Source organism: Ambystoma mexicanum, chromosome 8 (genome assembly GCF_040938575.1).
Source record: "Ambystoma mexicanum isolate Mex_15411 chromosome 8, UKY_AmexF1_1, whole genome shotgun sequence".
NCBI classification, from domain to species: domain Eukaryota; kingdom Metazoa; phylum Chordata; class Amphibia; order Caudata; family Ambystomatidae; genus Ambystoma; species Ambystoma mexicanum.
The window spans coordinates 1,022,785,244-1,022,806,965 of NC_090929.1; the positions used below are offsets into that span (position 1 = coordinate 1,022,785,244).

The 21,722-nt window shown below is 45.5% G+C and overlaps 1 protein-coding gene and 1 long non-coding RNA gene across 3 annotated transcripts in view; one reads left to right on the plus strand and one right to left on the minus strand.

Moving 5' to 3' along the window:
- Positions 1 to 21,722, plus strand: part of ADK (adenosine kinase) — a 1,244,147-nt gene that overhangs the window by 921,368 nt on the left and 301,057 nt on the right. For both annotated transcript variants that reach the window (XM_069610963.1, XM_069610964.1), the window contains exon 7: positions 13,735 to 13,905. In XM_069610963.1, coding sequence (XP_069467064.1) covers positions 13,735 to 13,905 — 171 coding nt within the window. The remainder of the gene's footprint in view (positions 1 to 13,734; positions 13,906 to 21,722) is intronic.
- The window catches only part of LOC138472673 (uncharacterized), a 223,299-nt gene that overhangs the window by 31,270 nt on the left and 170,307 nt on the right, over positions 1 to 21,722 (minus strand). The window lies entirely within an intron of this gene.

Genomic DNA, 21,722 nt, shown 5'->3' on the forward strand with positions numbered 1-21,722 from the left:
ATTACATGTGCTGACCTAATCTGACAACATCATTAACATGGTATGTTTTCTATTTCTACGAACACTGTTATAGACTGTAGAATGACATTATTTATTTCTGTATTAACACTTTGAATGTGTTCTGAACAATTTTGGTTCGCCCTGACGAAGGAAATCTTTCCGAAATGCATTGGCTAATGAACCATCATTCAAAAAATGTGGACATGTTGACTGTCTCCTCACTAAGAAACGATTAGTGAATTTAATTCAGTATATAAATGATGAAGTGAAATATGACTCTGGCTTAAAAGTTTTATTAGAGAAGTGTACTTTGAGAATGCATTTATAAGAGGATGAATTTTGTGCACAAATTCTTTTGAATTTTTTTTTACATTTTTTGTATTCACATAACCCAATTTGGGTGCACAAAGAGAGCGGCCACATAGCCTGGTATGGCTACCAAGCTTTTTGCTCTACAGATATTTTGGGTCTGGGTGTCTCTAGACCCTTTGCAGTCTGCTCCTGAAGATTCCTACTTATTAATTGACTCAAACTAATTTGAATTTACAAGTAGAAACCAATGTTACTGGAACTTCAAGTGGTGCCCACTTATTTTGCATTGCTACTTTCTTCTCACAGGCTTAACAGCTACGAACTCTCTAACTTTGTGCAAGACTGTTTCTGATCGAAAAAGTACCTTAGCTCCATAGACTGTGTTCCAATTGACTTTGACTGTCCTGGCTCCCTGAAGACTCTTCTAGCCCATTCACTTTGACATTGTTTGTCCCTCATACGTGGTAACTTGTAGACTGTTACTGCTGGGAAAGGCTTGTCTAGATTTCATTGGAAGATGTAGTTGTCCTCACAATTACCGAGAATCTGTTTAACCTTTTCCTTCCCTTTCTGCAACCTCAGAATCTGCAACGTATAACTAGTGTGATATATAAATGCCATACTGTCCCTGTGATTGAAGTCACCTCAGGGTGTAGGAATTGTGTAAGAAGCATATCCAAAGAGTATCCATTAACTTGTTCTGATTCTGAAAAGTAATTTTAAAGTACATTTACATTGTTACATGAATTGCCTTTTTAAAGAATGCTTATTTAAAAGTGTATGTTAAATAACTATTTATAACAGAAACCTTGAGTGCAAGTGTTACTTGGATACTTGTATTTACAGATTTAATTTGTACAGCTCTACAGCTCACATCTACCCCTCTGGCTGCTCAGTCACATTACCATCTTGTATATTATGAGCTATACCAAAAGGTGGGCTAAGTGCTGTGTAGTCTCACACAGTGTCTGTCAATTCTTACCTAACAGGTCATGGTAATTCAATTGAAGTGGTAGGGGAGACGTAGTCCAGAGTAGAAGAGGTGCTGGACAAGAGGACTTGAGAGGAGAGGACTGAGTGTCAAATTTAGATTTTATAGTAAAAATAGTGAACGAAATCATTAGCAGAAAGGAAGGGTGTGATGGATATTTGCTTGGTAAATGTGAGCAAAGATTGGAGGATACATGGAAGATTGCAGGGTGGATGGCCAAGAAGGGAGATTAGATTTGTAAAGTAGGAGAATTTAGCACTCCAGTGCAGAGGTTGGCGCAGCAAGGGTATTTTTTTAGGCTAGCAGTAGTATGGTTTCCATAATTTTCCCTGTGATGTAGTTCGCGGTGTATGCTTGATTTGAGGGTCTGAATTTCAGAGGTGAGCCAAGGCTGAGGAAGGGACTGAAGGGTGCAAATGTGCAAGCAGGATATTTGTCAAATGGAAACCTAATTGTCTCATTTCAATTTCCCCTCCCTGTTGCTCTGTGGGCGCTTTGAAACAGAATTTACTTGCTGTATAAGCGTATTACAAGTGATCGATAAATATATCAAAAATAGTTGGTCAGAGAAAGCACGATCCATGGAAAAGACATTAATAGGCGAAAGAGAGGTCCTCCGATCTAGTTAACGGACAAGAATCCTGCCTGAATTTCCCATTAGTCATTGGAGAGCCGAAATAACACAGGGGCTGAGGTGGAGGGACCGAGATGTTGAAGTGAACAATCGAGTGGTCGGAGGCAGAGCGGTCAATGGAGAGGTTAGAGGAGAGATGAAGACAAGGTGATGGGAGTTCCCACCAGAGTGTGTAGGCTGGTCCTGGAGGTGGTAGTGCAAGTGATAAGCTAGGAGAGAGCCAAGTTCGAGGCAGCTGGCTGCAGATGGCTTGGGGAGGATAAATGTCCCCAGCACGAAAATGGGGATGTCGGTAGGAAGTGACTCGAGAAGGGTAAGATCTGAGGATTAGTTGAGAGGGCCAAGGCGTTGATAGCCAGAAAAGTGAGAGGAGTAGAAGGGAGACGATGAAAGCTGTGTATTGGTAAGCGGAAGAGTTGATGTCGGACAGGGTAGAGGGATGCTGTTCTGGTCCTAATTAACGAACCCCACAAAGCCGTCATTACCAACAGGTCTGCGAGAGTGAAAGAAGGTAGCATTCTCTGTCAAGTGCTGCTTCTGTTGCAGTCGTGAGGGGAGATCCAGGTTTCTGTGATAGCAACAAGTGAATGGTAATAGTCAAAGTGGTCAGTGATGTAAGGAGACTTTATTTTTTATTGTTTTTCCAATAGCAGTCGCTATTCATATGATCATTGCAGTTAATACAATACCCAGAACCTCCTAATAACCAATAAAAGAAATCCAAGAGCGAAGCAAGACCAACACAGACCATACAACCACCACAAACGAAACCTACCAGAACACCTGCTCGTGCAATCCCGGTCCAACACTATAACCAAGCCATGAGGGACCACATAAGTATCCTAGAGGGGCACATAGATGTGCAGGACCATACATGATTATACATAATCCAGAGTCAGTCTTCTGTGGGGGCATGTCGTCAGAGTGGGCAAAGATTGCCTGTATAAGGACATTCCAGGTTTACATGTCCATATGCATTTCATTCATACCTTTGTGGACAGCTCTGTACCAGGAAGAGGTCTCTGCAACAGCCCATCTCTGCAAGTCGTGCCCACGCATTCTCACTGGGCCCCTCCTTTGCCATCCAGGCCATTGAGTTCTTTGTTTGGCATGCAAATTAAATCTTTCATCCTGGTGAGGTGTGTGGTGCATTTTTTACTTATTGGGAAACATCCCCAGGATGCAATCCTCTGGGGGCCACGAGTGCCTCACAATATCTCCGCGGGCAGCTTTGTCTACAATTGCTGCCAAAAACCTCTGAACCACCAGGCAACTCCAAAACATATGCAACAGGTCAACCTTCTCGTCAGCTCATCTAGGGCAGGACTGCAGTACAGCCCAGCAAAACTGATATTGTATGTGGGGTCATATATGCTCTATGTGTTTACATACAGTTGTGTTCATTTAAATCTGGCATTCCTGGAGACCTCCTTGGCGTATAACAAGGTGTGAACCCACTCGGCCGTCCGTGAAGGACCTGCCCAAATCTGCCTCCCATTGCATCTGCACTTTCAAGGCTGGCTTGCTCAGTCTGCCCAAGACCAATTCATACATTTTAGAAACAACATGGCCTCCTCCTGACATATCGTACAGGAATTCCAGTACCGGGTCAGGCTTCATTCCCTCAGGAAAGTCAGGCCATCTACTACTAATCTCCTTCAGAAGGCCAGAGTACAGTAACATTTGGCCCTTATGTATACCTGATGAACTGGGACAGACTCAAAATCCATCACCTCCCCTCCCTGCAGCAGATCGCCTACCGTAGCCACCCTGTTGACCTCCCAATATCTCCTGAACAAGCTTAACGCGTGCACATGGCAACACCACCAGGGGGATGTTTGGGGAGTAGGGGTATGTAGTGCCCAAGAGCCTCCACACACTTTGAGAGACAGCCCTCCCTAATGCCAACAAATGGGATAAATGTGGAAGGGAATTCCCCTGCACCCACAGTACCTCCCTTCAAAAAATATTGTTGGAGAGAGGGTTGCAATAAACCTGTGTCTAGGGACGGCTCATCCGTTGCCAGCCCATAACAAACTGCAGCTGACCACTAGAAAATACAATTCGAAATGGGGTAATCTAATTCCCCCCCGCCCCTGACCCCATAGTTCCTTTGTAGAGGAATATTGACGAGGTGTATCACCGGGGGAGCGAAACCATTTTCAAAATCGCAGCTCTCCCTACCATCGACAGAGGGAGCCTGTTCCAGAACACTATGGATTTCTGCACACTGTCCAGGACCCTCTGCGTATTATGGACATGCGAAGCCTGAAAATCGTGCCTCACGTTCACCTCAGGCATATGTGCGAATATTCAGCAAACCTGTCAGTTACATCATGGAGATACTGCAAATTCACATCCGGGCATGTCACACAGGAGCATGTTGTCTACATATAGTGAGATCAGGTGTCGAACGCCATCAATCAAGATGCCTGCCTCTGAAAATTCAGATCTCAAGAACACCAAGCAGCTCCATGGCCAGAATAAACCGCATCGGGGATCGCGGGCAACCTCCGGGGAGTTCTCTCCTCAGCGCCCTGCCCGTCCTCCCTCTAGCTCTTCGTTCCCTGTACACCAGTTACAGTTGTGCATTCTGTGTACACTAGGGGTATTCACCCAAATAAGCCCTCTCCAATGCTAAAACGGTGCAGTCTCTTGTATAACCATTTCCACCGGGCAGAATCAAATGCCTTGACAGCATCCAGTGTGAGTACTGCGTAGTCCACATGGAATCCCTCATATTATCAATTATATAGTGAAGCCTCCTCAGGTTCCACGTAGTGTTTCTGCCCAGGACATACCCAGTCTGTGTGTACCAAGGCTCTTATCACTCTTTAATCTGGCAGCCAATAAGGTTGTAAAGATCTTAGTCTTGGTTGACCATGGAAAGAGGTCTGTAGGAACTACAACAATCTAACAATGGTTTGTTCGGTTTAAGTGCCGGAACTATTATTGATTCCCATAAACTGCTGGGTGGAAGTCGCCGGGTGCCTGTGCACCAGCACCACAGAGTATGCCTTGTAAATTTACCAGGCAGGCCATCCGCCCCAGTGGTCTTCCACGCCACCAAGACGTGCATGGTTTCCAACAGCCCTTCAACAGAGAGCGTGGAATCTGTTTCCCTCTGTTTCACATCAGGGAGAGGCAGTTCCATATCAGACAGAGCTGCGCCAATATCAGAACCGCTAGACTCAACTAGAGACAAATACAGGTATTCATAGTAATTGGAGAACACTGCGTTTATCTTCTGCCCATGCCTTGTGACCCCCCCCTGCTCATCCCGAATGGCACTGACCATCTCCCGTTTATCTCTCTGCTGCACAACCAAGCCAGCAACCTACCGTGTTTCTCGCTCTCCAAATGCAACTTCTGTGTATGTTCTGTGAAATCAAACTTGCACAACCAGTCCCATGCCGCAAGGCACGGTTGTCTCAGTGCAGTCAAGGCACCCAGCTTCGCCCACCCATCTTGCCAATCGCATCCCCACACACCACTGTTTTAAAAACTTCACACAGAGTGCCCATTTTCTCCACGCTACCACTATTAATGTCAAAGAAAGTCTGTCGCCTTCCCAAATATGCTCCGAATATATCATCCGTCGGGGCCTCTGCCCATAGCCTTCAGGTGGGGATCAGAGGTCTCTGACCTACCCAACCAAGTAACCATCAATGGGGCATGGTCAGCGAGCACCCTAGCCTGGTGAGCAGCATCAGTGAATTCCACCAGTACCTCGTAACCCGAGAAGATGTAATCTATGCGAGTATACACCCCATGGGGTTGGGGGAGGGGGCAGAAAAGTACCAGCTGCCCGTCACGTGAGTTGCTCTCCAGATATCCGTCAGCACAACAATTCCCAGAAATTCCTTCAAGGCCTTTGCTGGAGGAGCAGGGTTCTTGAATTTGTCATCAGACCTGTCCACTGTGGGATCCAGGGTACAATTGAAATCTTCCCATATCCACCGGGCACCTCTATACGGGGACAGCCTCACATAGAGTAAGGCAAAAGCAGTGTGTAGCCGTACGTACAAGTTCATAATATACACTTCCCTGTCCTCCAGTAGCCGAAGAACTAGCACCATCCTGCCTTCGTCATCACACTTGGTTTCCAGGAGCCGAAAAGGGAGGGTCGATGCGATCCACACAAGCACTCCCCTTGCAAATGCAGAGAAGGGGGAGCCATGCAAATGCAGAGAAGGGGGAGCCATACAGCTGTCTACCCCCACAACCCACCCCCTTTCCTGCCTAACATTGTCTAACCCTCGTAAGATGTGTCTCCTGCAGCAGGGCAATCCCGACCCCCTTCCTGCGCAAGTACGCCAAAACCCTAAGACGTTTAATATAACAATTCAGACAATGGACGTTCCACGTGGCCACACACAAATCGCTAGACATGCACCATCTTTCCTGGGCCCCACCCATTCCCAAATGCCCTCCACTGCTCTTCCCAAGCCACTCCGCTCATGTCTCCCAGTGGTAACCCATCTCAGTGCTTCTTCCCCCACCCTCCCTGCCCCCCTCTTCCCCCCCCCCCAACCAGCCAATCAATCCCAGGGTACATAGTCAGCAGTAAGCAGAACCACACACACGCATCAAGAAAACCTATGAAATAAAACTTCCCACTGAAACCTTCCCCCAACCATAAAATACAGACCCATCAGCTATAAGCATATTCAGGCCGAACGCCTTCCTCCACCCCCCCCCCCTCCCAACCTCCCAGGTAACGAACAGCAGCAGATATCTTAAAACTGGTATCAAAAGGGTACATGTCCATAATAGAGTGGCAACAGCAAGTGCAGCAGCCAACAGGCTCCCCCAAAAACAAAAATACAGGGGAAAGGCATAAATGCCAGGCCCCTGCATTTTGCCCATCAAAATGCCCTGTAATACAACAGTTTAGGCAACGACATATGATGGATGATAGTCGAGGAGCATTATTCTGTCTCAACTGCAACTGCGCGATTCTCATCGAGGCCATCCAGGAATGTGCTGCAGTGGTGTCCTTGAAAAAGTGTGATCGTCCATGCAACACTTTCAATTTGGCCGGATAGATTAACATATATCTCAGACTTGCCCAACACAGGCGCTCCTTGGTGTGGGGCCAAACGCTGGTCTCCTCTTCTGCACCAGCTGTGTGTAATCTGGGTAAATAGTGAAGATGCCTGCTCTATCACCACGCCCTCACTGGAAAAGGCCAGTATCCTCATTTGGTCTTTATAATTCAGGATCTTAACGATCAATGACCTTGGGGGTGCACCAGGCAGAGGTCTCTTAGCTAAAGATCTTTGAGCTCACTCCACCATGAACCCCTGCAACAATGTTCTGGGTCCCACCTCATGGAATAATATATTCTCCACATAGGAAGTGGGATCTTGCCCTTGCTTCCCGTCAGGTAGTTCTAGGATCCGCACATTATTCATCTGGGCCCTGTCTTCTGCACATCCATCCTTGCCGTGGCGTTCCAGCTCCTGCACCTTCTCCGTCAGCATAGCAATTTCAGATTAATGACCTTTAATATTGGCTCTGTTCTCTTGCACCTGCGCCTCAGTGGTGCTAAGCCAGTGACCGCACATCCCGTCTAAGAAGGCTAACATCAACGGTGACTGCCTCAATCATGTGCTCCAGGGACGCCGTCAGTATCCTGTCTTCCCCTTGCTGGCTCATCGCCCCGGAGGCTGGCTCCAACCCTATTTGTGGCAGTGTCTGCACCACACGGCCACCCTCTCTGGGTGAAGGCCTTCATGCCGGTTTGTTTGGCCTTGCCCCTAGTATGCTTGTCATCTGTGTATGGTGTCAGGTAGCCCCCGCAATTATCCTTCCTTGTCTGCCCAGATCATGCAGCGTCCCCAGCACAGCGGCCTGCAGCCCAGCAGTACCCCACTAGAGTATGCAAAGCACCACAGATGGGGAAACTCAACCTGCCCACCTCTCGTCTCCAGTCGCCTCCACCTCAGGGCAGCAAGGTCAGAGCACGCCTCACCAGCACCATCCAAATTCCTCCTTCAGCATCTGCTGGACCTCCAGACTGGGTCGGTACAGCACCTCTGTCGCTGCCAGGCGCTCTCCACTAGGGGTGCACCCAGTATATGAAATACAGTCCGGGTGAGAGTTCTTCACTCCAGGCCACACAGGTCCAGCAGCACCTCTTCACCCCGGTATTAAATGAGAGCAACACCACGGCTGCAGTCCATCAGCTAGTTCCCAATGCCCGTGTTGCACCAAGACAGCGCCTCCAGCTCAGTGTGCTACTGTGATAAAATAACGTTCTTGACATCAACCTGACATCAGCAGTTCCAAACTGTGGATTGAGGCCCGCCTGGCCTTCCACGTTAGTCTTTCTTGACTTTCCAAAATTGTATTTCCAACATAAAGTTCACAAAGGTCCCCCTCTGCCGGGCTCGGACCTCACGTCGCAGTTCAACACAAACTTGCAAGGGGCTCCCTTCCCCAAGTTTACCGTACTTAGGGTCTCCCTCAATCGGGCTCAGACTCCTTTCGAAGACTTTCGAATGTGCGTGGCGCTTTTACCAGACCACCGCATGTTGCTTTCACTTAATTTGCTTTCGCTGTCTGTTTGCTTTATAACTTGAAACAATGTACCTTTCACAGAGACTTTCGAGTGGGCTACTTCCTTTTCCTGAAACACTCCGTTACTTAGTATCGCTGATCTCACAGCTGCTTTTTACTTCAAAGTTCATTCACAGGCCTACCTTTCTTCGTGTCTCATCCACAAGCGTACAGCCTTCACTTGTGATATGTTGCTCCTTCATTCCCTTTGACACACACCGGTCTCTCAAGTCACTTGCCAACTCACCGGCTGTGTGTGCTTCTTTTAATATTTTCAATTCACGAGTCAAGGTTAGTACCACAGGCTTGGTCTCACCTCCCCAACTCTACCCTTCACCCGGGAGCGTCGCTGTCATCTTTGGAACAATGCAATCTTCACTTATGGGATCTGGCTTTCTCCACATGTCTTTTATGGTCAGTCGGAGACTATAACCTCCAGTAGGGAACCCTTGGGGTTTTTGACCCTCTGCTCTCGTCCCTTGGTCCATTGCTCTGCTCCAGTAGGTGTGCCCTCGTCCCGGAAGTTCTGCTAGAGTTCCGCCTTGCTCAGTGTCTCTCTTTAGGTGTTGCCTTTTATTTGTGTAAGGAGAGCTAACATCAGGTGTATGCACTTCGTGTAAAGTGCCTGACTTTGCCTGACCCGTTTAACGGGACGTGTCCAGTACCATGTGTGAGAGTTAGTCTGGTGGCTCTGTCATCATCTTCCTCAGCCCAGTGTTGGTTAAAAAGGTGGGGGGGGAGTTGGGTCTTCAGAAAACCCTATAAAATAGGATGAGGTAGATGAACAAAAAAGCGGGGGGGGGAATACCATGTATCACCATTCGTTGCCTCACCCGCACTCCCTGAAGATCCCTCACCCAGGTGATCCTCCTGCACTGGTCCACCCCAAGGGTCTGGATTCTAAGGCGATGGCTGTGCCCTGGCCACCTTAACAAGAGATCCCCAGGGACTAGCGGGTGAGACACCCTCTGGTTTCTCACAAAGCCCACTACGTGCCAGTCCTTATTGACAAAATGATCATTTTAAAATGGAGGAAACCTTATGGTTCACATCACAAAGGGCTGGGTGGGACGCACAAACTACTTCATTCAGAAGGGTTGGCTTTATGGTCTTTTATATCCAACAGAAGACAAAAGAAAGGGAATTGAAGCAAAAAGTCAGTAAGGGATGCAGATACACCTTTGGATCAACAGAGTAAGTCATACCCTTAAAGTGCCAAATCCACTTGTTCTCAGGTATTGAAGTGCCTTCTGTTAGATGAAGCTGCAGGTCCCTTTTCTCTCAACTGCGGCTGGCACACAGCCAGGTTTTCAGCTGATTATATAGTCCGTTTTATGAGAGGTTCAAGTTCGAGGCTGGAGTTCCTCCTAGTACTCTCTTGGTTCCAAGCTTCCCCTTCACTTTCTCCCACATTTCACTCAGAACAGTTCTTCCTTATAAGGTCAGGACTACTGCTCCATTGTTCTCTCTGCCTGAATTCCATACCTTATTTTCCACCTTCCTTAGACCAGCCCGAACTCCTCGATCCTTTGTTTGTATGGTCCTTACCACCGCCTCCCAAAATTCCACACTTTGTTAAAACTAACACTTTCAAGCTCCTGCTACCACCTCCTAACTCCACCAGCCTCCTCTTTCACTTCAGTCCTTGTATCATGCTCAAATGTCCCCCAACCAACAAGCCACAGCCAGCTCAAAATCCACACTGACCCACCCTCTGGGTTTGATTTTGGGCAAGGGTAAGTATCTGTGGTTCTAAATTACTGGTTGGCCCTGGTTGACTGTTCTCAGTCTCACCAGGTTTAGCTGAGGCGAAAGGCATCAAACTGAACTTCTATTTGGCACAGCTGCCATCTTGTATTTCTTCAGAGGGCTTGCTAGGGTTGTGTTGGGAGAGGACATACTCCCTACCATGCACTCGTATGTCAGTGGTGTGTGGGAGTTCATTATTCCATTTTGGCTCCTGTATGGTGGTCGCAGACAGCAGATGGGTTTGTGCATCTGAAAAACCTTGCAAATGGTCCCAACAAACTTGCTCATTGTGATTTGTTTACACTAGATGATTCCTGAGTTGAGTCTTAAACCTTGGCTGTGGTGAGTTTAGAAAAATAAACCTTTTCATCCAGTTACCACTGAATTGATAAAACCGCATAGACCCCTGATAAAATGAATAAACTTTAATTCCCCAAGACACCCGCTGGCACTGATGTTGATTCTGGTGGTTTACCACACATGCCATTTCTTTGTGACACACATGTCACTTATTGTTTATTTATTGTGCTCGCCGGACCCAGGGGTATCAGGGCGCAGGTGGAAAAGAGAATTTAGAGCTTAATACAATGTTGCGAAGCAAGGTAAAAACAGTTACCTCAGCGTTGCATGATGAGGGTGAAATAATATGGTACATGTATAGCAGAGTGCATCTGTAGGTAACATGTCATAATTTTAAAAAAACATTTACATATTAGTAAATCTATATAAAAAAAACATTACATTTAGGCAGGGCTAAGTGAGTTCAGTAGGAAGGTTTAGGTTACATATCTTTCTCTAAGAGCCATTGAATTATGTTCTTTCTGAATTTGATAAATGTTTGGTCAGATCTGAGTGTGTGGGGTAAGGAGTTCCACAGTTGTGCTGCTCTCACTGCAAAGCTGGACCCTCCAATGGTAGAGAGTTTAAATCTTGGCACTTGAAAATAGTTGGGATTGGCTAGTCTTGGCAGTCTAACAGATTTTTTTCTGATAAATCGTTCTGTTGGGTACCGAGGGGCTTTGTTTAAGCATTTGTGGATGAGGGAAGCCGATTTGAGATTGATGTTTTCTAAGGTGGAGAGCCATTTGTGTTTCCTTCTTATTTCAGATATATGTGCTCTTCTAGGGATGCTTAAGGCAGCCCTAAGAGCATTATTTTGGAGAACTTTTATTCGGTTGGTTTGTTTGCCCCTATGTAGCGAGCATTACAATAATCAAGTTTTGATAGGATAAGGGCTCTGGATAGGATTAAGCAACTGTTAGCTGACAGGAACTGTTTTCTGGCTCGTATTAATTTACATGTGTAGGCTGTAGAAGAAGCCAGTGAATTTACCTGTTTAGTAAAAGATATGGTTGAGTCAAGGTAAAAACCTAGGGTTTTTACTTCTCTGGCAACCTTGATCGTATTCCCATCAATAGTGAACGCTGAGTAATTAAGGTTGAGTTTTGAGATGCGAGCTGCGGTACCCAAGATAAGTTCTGTTTTGTCATTGTTCAGACATAGGCCATGGTTGGCCATCCATGCCTGAACGATGCTATAGACTGTTCACCATAGCCAGATCTTCCCCATAATCTCCAGTGAGTGGTAAGAGAATCCTACCACTCACTGGAAATGTATTGTAAAATATAGAAAATGAAATTGGCAACTTTTTCCAATTTCACTTCGCAATGGACATGCAAATGGCTTGCTTAGGAGCCTTTGCCTTCCCGCTTGTTGAATCATTACAAAACTCCATGGCGGATCACTGTCAGAACTATGCTCCACATGTCAAACTTGAGGCATTGAACTCCAATGGCAGATCTAAACGGCAGTTATTGATGGAGCATGTTTGTTGCTATATAATGTATAGTAAGCTGGGATTTACAATGCAGTAAGCCAGGCGTTCACACACATCTACTTTACTCTTTCCTCATTTTTTTCACCACCTGGCAGACTTCCAATCAAACTGAAGCCTAATGTTTACAAAATTTACCAGTTTGTTGAATGCATGATGCCGTATAGAACTGTTTGCTCTGTACCTTTTATCAAACCTAATAAACTATTTGAAATACAAAATAAAATAAAGGTTTTATTCTCTTTGTGCAAAGGGAGATATAAACTGAGTAAATCCGGGAAAGAGCATAATTTTCAGATTTCTGTGCCCTGTTTTCTCATCCAAATGTGCCTAGGTTTCCTACTGGATTACTCCTTTACTTATTATTGCCCAGCAGCCCCCGTGTTTGTGACCCTTCTGTTATCCATCCCCAGAAAGTTTATATTTAACCAATAAACCGTGAGGGAGTGGGGGCGTGGATATTAACATTCTGATTATTCCCCGGGCCATCAGTTAAAGCTTAACAATATCCCTGGGGGATTACCAGACCGTTAATGCCACCCCTGTGAGGGGTTTATTGCGATTAGTAGCCCAACACTTTGTGCTGGGGTACTAGTGTTTTTATCTTGAGTTGAGAAACAATGTCTCTGCCGTTTCTTAGCTCAAGATAAAAACTACAAATCAAGATTGCTGCCATGGATCACGGAGAAGGGAACTACATGTAGTCCCTTTGCTCTTTCCATGATGGACATTGCTGTATTGGGGATGTACTGGGAACACTGGTGTTCCCAGCGCCTACAAGGGATGTGGAAGCACAAGGTAAGAGGGGTGGAAGGGTTGGAAATGTGTAAAGGGGGAGTTGTGGGTAAGGGGCAGGAGATTCAGGGGGAGAATGCACTTAACTTCATCCTGGCGAGGGATAGCCACCTGCTCTGAGGAGGTTCGAAGCTGGGTCTTTACTGATGTGGTAAAGACCCCGTTCTGAGGGTATGCAGCGATTATGTCGAATCACAAAATAACTAATCCAATTACAACAAACCCAAAATAATGAATTCCAAAATACCTAATTTGGAAAAAAACAAAAAAAAGGGGTTGGGAGTGGCAATAGTGGTTTTGGGGGGTGGTGGTGGTAAAGTATTGGCAACAAAAAACGGGTGCTTTGGGGGGGAACCCCCAAGAACAATGAAAAAGGAATTTGTTATTTTGGAATTTATATTGATATTGGTTGTATTTGGATTAGTGTTTTTGGATTGGATTACATCACATGTAACCGTTCTGAGCTTCTCATTGGCTGAAAGGCTGACACCCCCACCCTCCTCTCCGGGTACTAATAATTTATAAAATGCTGAAAACTGGCTTCTCCCTAGGGTTTTATGTTATTTGGCACATAATTACTCCAACCCTCTACAGATACATTAGTTGATCTAAAAGAAAAATTCTTTACACTATAGTTAGAAATGCAATTCATTTTATAAACCTAATCCACTCAGCCATGTCTCTCAACTACAGTGTATAGACATTAATTCTGCATTGTGCCAGTGTGTTTTTCTGTCTCAGACCTTCCCTTCCAACATTCCCTGGTTGTCTCTTCCTGTACTCCATAGCACTCCCTTCTGCTGTTCCCTTGCTCTTACTCTTGTGCTCACTCACTCTTCTGTCTTCTCTCTGCAGGGTTTCTTCCTCACTGTTTCTCCCCCTTCCATCCTGAAAGTGGCTTCTGAATCCTCAGAGAAGAACAAGCTGTTCAGTTTGAATCTGTCGGCACCCTTCATCTGCCAGTTCTTCAAGGAGCCCCTAATGCAGGTCATGCCATATGTGGACATCCTGTTTGGAAATGAGACAGTAAGTATGCTTAGTTAGATGTGTGTTGGATGGGTGCAATGCATTCACTGTACTCTGATGTCCGGCAACCCCTTTTGACTAAGGTTCTTGAGCGCACTGTCTGACCTGTTCGTATGTGCAAGATAGGAGCTCATAAACTGTGCTACCACCAAATTCCTGTACACTGTTCGTTTTGTGCTCTTTTTCCTTTAGTTCTACTTGCCAGCATGAGAAGCACTTGTACAGCCCTGAATCTGTGCTGTTTGATGGTGCTTTTTATGAAATGTCCCAGGATGCTGTGAGAAACCTGAAGTTGTCTCACCTGCTAGTCCCCGGGGGATCTGTCATCCAGGTGGCCAGGACACGGCCATCGCTACTGGATCCAGTTCCTGGTGGTGGACCAGTGTGGGAGGATCACCTGGATGGGGGGGGGGGGTCCTCTGGAAGTGGGACACTGACGGGTGAGACGCGGTACCCCCTTCCCTTTAACACCTTTTCCCCATCCTACCCCGTAGGATATTCAGAAGTTATACACCCCCCCCTTTTCCAACACAAACACTTTGCTATCCCGTGACCATCAACAGACTAACACCCGAGCCGTTAACCTGACATGTCCCAACACAAGGGTCAGACACTTCACAATAACTATGCATGCATGACTGTCCTTTCCCTCCACCTCACCCCCCAGGATAAAAGGCAGGGCACGAGAGCACACATTGAGCGAGGCCGAACGCACGAGGAAGGAGCCATTTCGGACTGGCAGCTCAAACGGAGGAGGAGAAAGGCGGAGACACAACGAGGAGGGAATTACCCTTGCCCTATTCACCTCAGACCCTTGAAGCCTCCGAAAGGGAAATCATAAGACCGGGAAGTCCAACTGGTGTGTGGTATGACAGGTGTCACGGGCACACAGGGTCCTCCTGCGCTGATAAAGCGGGGAGAAGCGCTTGCCACTGGTGCCATCCTTGACTCCCGAGACAGACTCCAACAGTTCAGCTCAGCCGGTGAGTCGGAAAAGACAGATGGTGGAACTGAACTGTGCTGGGCCCAAGGTTGCAGGCGGCAACCTTCTTTGAACAAAGAAACCCTGTAATTGAATTTTAAAGAAACTCAAGGAAAAGGTTTAGAAGCAGAGAGATCAGGCGTCGAGGGGCTTTCATTCAAAGGACTTGGACCAAAGTCTTTTTGGGGTTATGTTTGTGGTGAAACGACGAAGAAAAGAGTCCTTAGGAGAGGCTAATGTAAAGTGTCACTGGTACTACAAGGGTTAAGCAAAATCCCTCGTACACTCGAAAGTCTTTGACAAACAAGAGTGTTTTTTTTTTTTTTTTTGGTGAGCTGTGGCAAATGTGAACCCAACAGAGGGATGCTGCGAATTGAGAATTCTGGACTGACGAATGTGAACCCAGCTGAGGCATGTCCACAATGGATAGTTGATACAAAGGATACTGAGATTGTCAAGCAATATGTTTTTTGGGTGAACGGCCGTAGTGAACTCGATTGAGGGAGGCTGATGTTCCAAGAAGGATCAGAGCCCGGCTGAGGGGATCCAAAGGGTTAGGAGCAGTCGCCCAAGGTGAAAAGATTGCCAAAGGAACTTTTGTTTATTGTTTTGGCACAGCTGGCCCTCTAAGGCAAGAGACTTTTGCAGAAAGAGAGACGTGGTCAAGGAAGGTTCTGGCATTGTCGAAAGGAACAGTTACCTCGTGCTGGCGAAGCCCAGGAGTATGCTGTGCTCAAAGGTCCTGCCTTGTCCCGTGCTAGAAATTTGGGGAAGGGAGACCCAGCCATACCATCCTGACTTATTATTTGGAGAACACTTTCTTTTCTTGAACATTATCCCACACTATTTTTGTAACCTAGTTGTAAGGATTGGCAATAGGTTTTTACTATAGGTCCTTTTTATTTGACAAGATGCCACTAGTATTGCCTTATTATTTGATGGTCGTAGCTTGCTCCCATCTCTCCCATTATACAGTTTAATAAACACCCTTAAACTGTGATCACTTGTGCCTGTCTTGACTGTTGCCACCATGAGTTCCTTACAGTGCACTGTTCCAAAGCAGTTCCAAGATGGCTTGTTCCATTAACTCAGATCAGCTCAAACACTTCCTGTCTTTTTTTTCCACTTAGTCCTACTCTGCTGAGTGTTATTTGCATCACCTGCCTACGTGATTCCCATTACCTTCTTTGGGATGAAAAGCTTCATCCTTAGAACTCTTGTGTATAGGCTAACCAGGAACACACTTTAGCTGTCTAGCATTTGGCTGTACCCCAAGGTAAGAGGTCTGATCAAAAGCTTGAAGCCCCAAACCTGTCCCCTCCTATTCAAGCGTTGGAACATTCATGGCCGTTCTTGTTTTGAATATTGCTCATAAGATGATTGTTTCTGCTCATTACCCTTGTTTTTAAAAACATTTAAAGACTTAAGCAGTTTTCAAAATAATAAACAAAACAAGAACTGATAAATGCAAATAAAAGTCATAACTGAGCAGGTACTTAATGTCATTATTTATTATTTATAACGCGCAACTCGCCAATCTGCCTCAGTGCGCACATAAAACAAGACGGCTACAAGACAACATACGCAATCAGTAGATGGAAGTAGTTGGGGGGGGCCAGTGAGTCAGAGATCATATCTAGTCTACTAACTTAATCGTTAGAATAAAAAATGCGTTGTTATGGCTTTCTTGAAGCTTGGACACCTCCCAAAGAGCACAAGTAAATTGTTACAGGGCACAATAAGCAAAGCTCGTTCCACCAATATTTGTAAGCTTACACAGCGTCTGATGGAGTTTACTGTTTCCGTTGGATCCAAGCACCCTAGATATTGAAGCCTTGTGCAGACGACCCATGAGACATTTGGGGGCATTTCCTGTTCTGCATTTGTGTACTAGTGTCACTCTATGGCCAGTGGAGTGATCTTCTGGCTTCCGACACAAAGCAATGAAAGCTCTGAAGAAAACTGCACATGACATTTTGGATGACCTGTAAAGGTTGCAAGTTCGTTTTTGGGGTACCCACTAACAGGCCATTAAAGTAATCATTGTTGGTGTTAATAAGTGAGCCGCTAGATACGCCAGATTAAATGAGGGGTAAGACTTAACCTGCTTTATCCATTTGGTGGAACAAGCAGACAGATTGAAGATGCACAACGTGATTGTTCATGGTCAGATTAGAGTTTAAAAAAAAAGACCCTCAACGTTTTTACTGATGAAGCCACTGGAATGTGTCAGCCTGCAGTTTTCAATTGATGGTACCTGCTGCTTAACTTTCTGCTGGGCCTAACCCACTATCAGCATCTGTCTGGCCAGCAAGTTAGTGGCCATCCATGTGTGTACCAATAGGCATGATTGGCGGAAGAGGCATCAGTCATAGTTTCCAGTCAGCTCAAAAGGAAGCTTGGTATTGTATGCATAATCATTTTCCAACAGGTTGAATAGTGGATGTGTGTATATGTTCAATAATATGGGTGATGGGCACGATCTCTGTAGTAGCACACATAAGGGGACAGGTGATGCTTTCAAATCTTGAGACAATACCCTTGAGAGTCTAGTACCAAGGGAAAGACCTGATCCATGCTGTGGCTGAATCATGCAGTTGATAAGCTCAGTAAGTCTCTTAAGCAACAGTGAATGGTCCGCAAGATCAAAGGCTGCCGACAAGTCAATGAGCATCTGCAGGGCAGTATGACCTCCTTATAAGATTTTAGCAAGATTATCTCTTAAATTGATCAAAGCAGTATGTTATATGATGTTTCCTGAACCCCGATTGGCGCTGGCCCAGCAAACTGTTTACTTCAATATGATTCTGTAGTTGAAAGGTATACCGTCCTGTCCAAGATGTTTAATGAAAAAGGCTAATTCGTGATTGGGTGGTAATTCCCGGCAACCCCAGGTTCCAGCGTGACTATTTGACCAAGACCTCTTTCAGACCCATCAGTGCACAAGAGTTGGACAATGAGAAGTTGACATTTTGGGTGATAAAAGGGGCAAGACTATGAATCACACCATTTTGTAAGACTGGCGAGACCAGCATCGCCTTTAAAAGATGAAGGTTTAAGACCGAACGCAATCTTGAGAATATCCTCCCCACAAACCTCCTGACAAATACATTTAGGAGGGCAAGTGTAATAACTACACCGTTTGTCTTCCTCAACAGGTGCCAGAAAACCATGCAGTTCTAATTGACTCCTGATGTTCTGTTGATGGGTCTCAACTTTTTTTGATGAGTTCGAACTGAATGGTTTCACACATTTTGGCATTTGCTACCTTGATGTTTACTGCCTTCAAGCTCTTTCAGGATGGAAAAAAATTCCCTAGGTCCGGATTTAGCACCCAGGATTCTATGATCCTAAACCTCCCTTTTTATTTGAATAATCCTTTCTTTTAAAGCTGCTGATATACCTTCTTTGTTTCAAGACACGGCTTTCTACGCCAAGATTGCTCACTGGACCTTTTAACTTACCTGTGAATTATGTTACTATTGAACCATTTTTTGTTCTTCGCTTTGTTTTTTTCCTTCCCCAGTCTTTTGGGGGCCAGTGTGTCTATAACCCTAGTTGCAATTTCCTGATTTTACCTCACCAGTATCTTAACATCAGTTGAGGGGGGCAGGTCCCTAAGCAGTGGGGTCACAAGGATGGGCGTGGCCTTTCTTAGATTTTGTGATTTCTGAAATGACCTAGGATGACTGTTTGCCGATTGGGGGCGCTACAGAGAGATAAATCAAAGCATATGATCTGACCCGGGGCAGGCATACACAATCTTGGTATTTCTACTCCTAATTGTACAAAGTACCCAGTCCAGCATGTTTGAATTTTTGTCCGTGGGGGACATCAACATGCTGGAGAAAGCCAATAGCTGATGGGGCAGAAATCAATGCAGTCGCTTCTGGGTCAAGATAGTTATGCGCGCACAGGTTAAAGTCACCCAAAATCAACATGTGAGTTAGAGGATTCAGAATCATTCAGAATAGATGGAAGTTGTTCCTCAAAAAGAGGACTGCTTTAAGGCGGTCTATATACAAGGAAAGCGACAGAGGTATTGGGGTTTATACTCAGCTTAATATTTAGACACTCGCAGCTGTCAAGCTCTGGGGTGTGTTTGATGTGCATTTGGCAAGATTCTTTAGTGGTGATAGCGTCATCACTGCCTCTCCAGTTCTTTAGATCTACTCTGAACATCTTATAACCAGAGGGAATGGCCAGCACTGCTGCATCAGTGGCAGTCTCATGCAGCCAGGTTTAAGTGCAGGGCCCATATTAGGCGTCCTACATGGATGTACATCTGTTGGGCCAGCAATGTGCGTACTAAGTGCAGTGAGATCAGTATTCAGCAGTCTAGTATCACCACTGTGCGGACTAGCAGCAGGCTCATTATGATGACGCACTGCAACTGCCAGCACTGTAAGTAGTCATCTCTTCTAAAGTACCAGAACATTCTGCCAATCTCATATTTTTTCTTTTTTTGTCAGTTCAACATGAGCTATTCACAATAATAAAATACATAATATAACATTAATATACAAACAAGATGGAGAGATGTGAGGGGTCAAATGCGAGACAAACAAGTGATTTTTCTCACAAGAAGCCATTATATGACATAATAAAAGGTGAGATATTGCCCTAGCCTAGAAAGGATTCCCCTACCTAACAAACTAAGGCTAACTGAAAATTGCCTAATGTCAAAATGTATCTGTCCCTCCCACTAATATACATGCAACAAAACGTACAGGAACTGTCTGGCAATGTGAGCATTACAGAATCTATATTTATAAATGGGAAAATGTTTGCGTTTGTGGCTGGGCGAAGCATTGTTCCTCATACAATTGCACACCGTTGCACCAATCTGCACCAAAATGTGTATAGTTACCGGTTAGGACCCTCCGGACATTACTGGCTACATAACATTTGGACATCCCACCCCTTTCCTCACATTTCAGCACCTTCACACATCAGACGGTTGCCTGAAATCGTCGAAACATCAATGTGGCCGTAGAAGGACTGGTCCTCAACCCTAGAATGCACAGTTTCTGGGACATTTGGACCGCAATGCACCACAATGAACTGCACCACGCCAGAGTGAGGCAACAGGTGGGGTGAGAGAGCACACTAGGTCCCCGTATGCAGCAGCACACCAACTCTCCTCCCACCAACGTTTGCTCCGGGGTACGTCAGCCAGCCATACACTCCCATTCTCAGTGATGGTTACTTCAGAGTGCAAAGCACATCAAGCGATAAGCGAATCGGAACAGTGATTTACAGGATCATTTATTTTCAACAATTAATGTGTTGTCATGTCTGTCGACAGAACCCTTTCGGAGAAGGGGTACTTTTTGCTAGTAACTCATAAATTCAGAAACACAATAACATGGATCCTTGTGATCCGGGTTTGATCCCCTTCTCCTGGATCAATACAGGACGTTTCAAACCCAAATTTCAATTTCGTTAGCCAAGTAAAATGCACCGTTCCAAAATGTCCTTTGCCTTGGGTGAGTTTACCAATTCAGTTCCAACTAGAGTCCATTATCTTGAGAAAAATTATCACAACTTCCATAATCTTTACCTGTTAAACCAAAAAGGGTTAGCAAACGACTTATTTCACATTCCTTCTTCACCCGCAACATCATTTTGTCAGGAGTGTTTACATAACAGTTAATCAAAACACATTGGTGGAATTGTCACTTTTCCACCATGCCAGGATAACAACTCCTACCACTACTGTTTGTACTCTGTGGTGAGATTTGTTCCAATCTTTCCACATTTAAATCCTCAATTGGGAAAGGGAAATAAACTGCTTCTTGTTTTCATCTCTCAGCTTTCAACACATTTGATTCACAACTTCCAACTACTTGTTGATTCATTCTCTTGACTTTAAGCACAATTGGGTCACAACTTATTTTACAGGTATACAGTACAAAAAGGACAATACTGCTCATATTTATGTTTGCCTTAGGCAACGCAGCTTAGACTCCTCTCCCCCCGATGATCCTTTCTACAAGGAGAGCCTTTGTCCTGCAGTTTCCGATTTTTTTTTAATAACACTTCTTGCCTGTTGGTAATCTAGGTTATAATGTCCCTTTGCTGGATATCTCTTTAAGCAAGTGATATCCCTTTGGCTCTTTTATTGTGTCCTTCTGTCGTTGGTAATACTGGTTATAGTGTGTTCTCATTTGCCATCTCCCTCTTAAAAGATTACATTTACTTTGCTTAATTAGTGCACACTTTTGGCTTTGGCAATACTTGTTAAAATATTCTCCTGCTTGATGTCTCCCTCGTGGCAGGGTACATTCACTTTGTTATTGTCTCTTGACATTGGCAGTGCAGGTTACAAATTCTCCTGCTTGCTTTAATGTAATGGTTCGGTATTCAACATGTGCACCTGTACCCAGCAGTTTATTTGGAAGCGCCGCTAGTGTTGGCTCTAATAGGCCAACTCACCAGTTTGTCTTGGTGATTCCTGCGAGCTGCTTCTACTTCCTTACACGTCCGGCCCTCGCTGACGTTTGACAGCTCTGACTCGCCTTTCTCTGCTCATGCTGGCTGTCACTGGAGCACCTGCTGCTCCACACACGCTTCGGTGACAACTGTTCACCAAAGCAAGATGTAGGAAACAGAGCCTCTCTCCCTTCTGGGATAGCCGGCCTCCATGCCGGTTCCCACTGCACGTCCTTTGCATCTGTCTGGGATTCAGACCTTCGCCGCTTGCTCTGCATGGCGTCCTGCTGCTGGAAACGTGTTGTTCCCAGCTTCTACTTTCTCCTGCCACTGCTGCCCAGTGTAGCTCTTGCTGCTTCCCCTTATCTTGCACCTGAAGGGCCGTAAAACTTCCTGCTCA